Source organism: Lygodium microphyllum, chromosome 5, assembly GCF_053477565.2.
Source record: "Lygodium microphyllum isolate KBCC chromosome 5, Lygodium_microphyllum_v1.1.10, whole genome shotgun sequence".
Classification (NCBI taxonomy): Eukaryota; Viridiplantae; Streptophyta; class Polypodiopsida; order Schizaeales; family Lygodiaceae; genus Lygodium; species Lygodium microphyllum.
The window spans coordinates 98878181-98882939 of record NC_141139.1 but is presented as its reverse complement, the minus strand read 5'-3'; the positions used below and the strand labels follow the sequence as shown (position 1 = coordinate 98882939).

General features: G+C 41.8%; 1 protein-coding gene across 1 annotated transcript; it reads right to left on the bottom strand.

Moving 5' to 3' along the window:
- Positions 1-491: 491 nt before the first annotated feature.
- LOC148036184 (uncharacterized) lies at positions 492-749 on the bottom strand. The gene has a single exon (XM_087678895.1). The coding sequence runs from the start codon at positions 747-749 to the stop codon at positions 492-494; it is 258 nt and encodes an 85-aa protein (XP_087535021.1).
- Positions 750-4759: the final 4010 nt, after the last annotated feature.

Below are 4759 nucleotides of genomic sequence, written 5' to 3'. Positions count from 1 at the left end.
ACACACAAAATAGAATCACAACTAGGACGTTGAGCCTAGGTTATAAAGCACACCAAACAAAACTCGAAAAATAGGGCTCTTCAACAATTTTGCATACAAGAACAATTTCACACTTAGGATAGAAAGAAAAAGCAACCACATCATAAAGCTCATAAGGAAAACCCGAAAAATATATAACCGTACTGCATACCCTCACAAAAGATATGACCATGATATATTCCACCCAGTTGTTTTAGAAAAGAAAAGAAAAGGAGGTAATATTAAGAATAAAACAAAAGCTAGAGGGAAATTTATGGAAATACTTTGCGTATACTAGAGAATAGGCTTGGTAAAAGAAGGTGTGACTTAAGGTTTAGAAAAGTATGCATATGAACCATCATCAAGAAGGGATTTGTTCAAAAGATTATTGATTAAAGCGTGAATTTTGGATGGATAAGACGATGGAATTGTAACAGACGCACAGACGAGAAGAGAAGAACATGAGGTGCAGATCAGAGGGTCGCCCGTGCTCGTCGCACACCACCTCCCAGATGGCCCTTGGCCCAGTTGTTGCCGGCGCCGGTCTGGTCGAAGACGAAGTTGTCAGGGCGGAAGATCTGGCCGTAAGGCCTCGAGCGAACGCTGTCCATGGTGCCAGGCTCCAGGTCCATCAGCACGGCGCGAGGCACGTAGCGCCCGCCGCTGGCCTCGTTGAAGTAGACGTTGATGCACTCCAGCTGCAGGTCCGAGTCGCATGATAAGAACCCCATAAAATCTGGAATAGAGAATTGACAGTTCACGCCGCATTGTCTCCCAGCCTTCACCAGAGTTAATTAGGCGCCTGGCTTTCCAAATAGCATGATAGGCAGGTTAGGAGTAGATTATGCACGGAAAGATTGAGGGTGAAGAGCCGAAACCCACAGCCGACTAATCATCTTCTCTTGATCATATGTCTCACAGATTTCCAAGAAGTTTCCGCCTCTCCATAAATCCTTCCGTCTTCTTCATCTTCATCTTTGTACCTTAAGGTCATAGTTGAACTAAACTCCTCTTCTTAATCCTTGTAAATCTCTTCATGAGAATGCAATCAAAACTGAAGACCTTCGTGCTAACGAGATGCAAACTCATCCTCTTGCAAATCTTGTAGCCACCTCTTCCCGGCCAGTGCACCAAATGAAGAGCACCCTGCCACGGCACCATGAGAACCACGAACCGGCCAAGAGAGGCTGCAAATACATTTGTTGGACACAAAACCTGCAAGAAACCTCTTCTTTCTCACCAAGAACCATGCTCTCCAAACACACAAGAGGAATGGCACACAAGAAATTGAGAAATTCTTCCATCCTCACTCTCTTCCTCTTCCTCACTCTCCATGAGATCTTACAAAGGAGCACAAGAGAGGGAAGCAAGAACAAGAAGGCAAGTGTTGTGCCAAAATGAGAGAGGGAGAAATGAACCGTGAGAGGAGAAGATAAAGGAAGAGAGAGGGTGTAACCACCTCAACCTCCCACCTCCTCAAATCCCACGACTGCAACCACCTCCTTTTCCTTTCTTGAATTATAAAATTCAAATTTGCATACATTGACTAAGGTCTAAAGACCTTTCAATTTTTAGCATGAGACAAAAGGATTTGACCTTTCCTTTTCCTAGGAATATTTTATAGTGTGTCTCTTTTGGACTACACATTTTACATTGCTTCATATTTGATTTTAACAAAGGGGTACATTTGCAAAGTATCAATTTAACAAAAAGATGTTTCCATGTGAGCACATTTTTGTGCCTTTATTTGCACTGATTTCTTGGTCATCAAGGAGCATCACTAGGAGAATGATCGGACTTGATAATCTAGGAATTGATTTCAATTATTGGCATGATTCTCTTTGCTCCTAGGGAGTTGATATGGATAAGGATGGCACTAATTATGGCTATTGTGGGTAATTGAGATCTTGATTGTATTATAGGTAGCCAAAATTAGGGTTAGGCCATGGTAGTCTTAATGGAGGAGCTCTACAGTATAGCTGCTCCATACCCAAAGTATTTGTAGTTTGTGTAATTGCATGATGTGAGCCTTGATCATTTGGAAGAAAGGTGATCTATGCCATAATGTATGAACTACATATTTTGATGATAAGATTGAGATAGCTTAACGGTTTTTACCATCTTCAAGAACTCTTGTTCTTTCTTTTTAACATCAACTAGAAGATCTTGCATGTGTTTGCTTTTGTCATTGAGGTCATACTTGGTATCTACATCTTTCTTGTCTCACCTTCTTTCTCTGTGTTGGTCATCAATGTGGATTCCCTCATTGAGCATGTCATTGATGCTAGAGTGATTGAGGCTCAAGTTTCTTGCTATGGTTTCTTAAATCTTTTCATCTTGAATACCCCTAATGAAAGATTTTGTTACAGCCTTGGTAGTAAGTCTTTTTGCAATTGAGATATGCTTCAAGAGGCTCCTCATTTTCAAGACATAGTCCTGCATCCTTTCTTCCTCTTGTTACTCAATATTCATTAATCGAATAATGAGGCTGTCACCATAACTAGCTTCCATAAAGTTTTATTGTATCAATCCTGGTGAACCAAGTTTGCCCCTTTTCTTCAAGGCACGATTTGAATACTTACACTTGCTTGGCATCACCCATAAGGTTTTTCACTTTGCAAACTTGCTTGACTTGTCTCACAAAACTGAGGATTCTCTCCATTGTGATATCCAATTTCTTGGCCACTAATGGGATCTTCCCATGTTCTTTGTTCATTGCAGTGTTTTTCATTGTAATTAAGAGGCTTTGAGCAACACGTGCACTTACTTGTAACATATTCGTGTGATCAAATAGATATTGCCACATGATATCTAACAAAACAATGAATCTTGTGAGGATCATGTGACTCTACATTCAATAGCATCCTTCAAATGCTATCCATCTCCACTTGCATGGTCGTAAGCTGTTATCTTATATCATTTTTTATGTTCAACAACCAATTGAGGGTGTTTTCCTCCTACCTTGATAGTATTGCAAGTTTTTACTCCATCGCCTAAAGGGTCATGGTTGAGATATCGATGTTAGCACCATGTTGGAAACTATAGATGGTGGCCTACAAAATCATTCAAGGCTCCTCCCAAATATTTGATTCTCTCCATCATACTTAGCACAGTCCCCATGATCTTTAAGCTGACTACTTGGATGATTTAATTTGATAAGATCATGGATAGGAATATTCTTGGTATCGATAGATCAACTAGGACTAGGGGCTTTGCTAGTGGTTGGAATTGAAAGCTGACATCCACTTTGCAAGTGCATAGTACACCTATGTAGTGAGTTCAAGTCCTATGTTTTCTCTAGTCGATTCAAAAGTTTTGATTTACTATTTCTATTATTGTTTTCCACGTCACCCTATCCCTCCCCTTAAAGTTTCATCTTTATGGTTTGAAGTTGTCTCAAAAAGCGAAGGTTTCTCAATATTAATTTATCATGTGTTCAAGTAAGTTTGTGTTGGGGGTAAAGACGCCTCTGCCTAGACGCCCGTGTATTACTACACTAACAGTCACCGCCATTGCACACTGCAGGTGGTGGGTGCCCGTCACCGTCTATTCTTTATTCTTTTAGTGACAGTTTGAATAAAGGAAGGACCGGTCACACATTGTGACTGTTGGAGTTCCCATTCTAGTCTCTTCCTTTCTTACTCTTGCTCTCCCGCCATATCTCTCGAGTCCAACCTTCGATCCATCGCTCCCTTTCAACTAGTATCAGAGCTTTGCTTTCCGACTCTTGAGCTTGGTTTGTGGCATTCTCAGCATCCCATCGACTCCCTACTTGCATTGGGTCTCCTTCCCGGCAGCCATATCTGACTCCTTCGAGCTCCCATCACTCCTCGGCTTCCCGAGCACCTTCCCGGCATTGTTGGGCACCTACAGGGCATTACATCAGAGGTATTTGGTCATTTTCTTTAGGGTTTACTTCAATTCTCAGGTCTAATAGGATGTAAACAAGATTGGGGCAGCCACCATTGAAGCTCCCTTGCTTCATATCTCACTTGCCTTTGAGCACGACTTGCTGGAGCTTGTTTGAGGCCTTCCTTGGCTTTAACCGGATGGCTCCAAATCTTGGCCACCATTTTTTGCAGCCCCAGGACCAGCATTTATAGTTGGTGGAATCATGCAGCCCTCCCATATGTGTCTTCAGCGTTGACAGTCACAACAGTAGCTCTCCCCCTCCATTGGCACTTGGAAAGGTTCCATTTCGGGCATATGAACATGCTTTGATGCTTGGTTTTGATGGTTGATGTGTTGGCATAGCATTTGGACTGATTTAACACTATTTTGGGACTGTCATAATAGTCCACATGCAGTTTATGACAGTGTTACACTGACATTTGATGCTATAGCTTGTTTGGCATTGTCATTTGATGCCTGAATGTTAGGGGAATGCATGCCTATTGTTTGGCAACCATTTCGAGCTGGTTTTGGTGCTAAAATTCTCAGTTTTAAATAGTAGATCACTGCTGTACACAGTTGGGCTGAAGTCATTTTACTCATGTATACTTATACCTATGCTTTTCGGGCTATGTTTCGGAGATATATGGTGATGTATTGACACTTGGGGCTCGACATAGAGCTTGGTTTTGATTCAGGATCGTTGGTTGAGCTTGAGCCCGCTTTGCAAATCATTTGGATGCTCCGTCTTGAATGTTCTTATGGCATGTATGTTGCTTATGTCTGACCGGTCTTGACATGCTTAGCCTATGCCATTACTACATGCTAGTTACATTGTTTGGAGCCTATT

What these genes read in the sequence shown, in the direction of transcription:
- LOC148036184 (XM_087678895.1), bottom strand. Translation starts at nt 749, where the DNA reads ATGGGGTTCTTATCATGCGACTCGGACCTGCAGCTGGAGTGCATCAAC.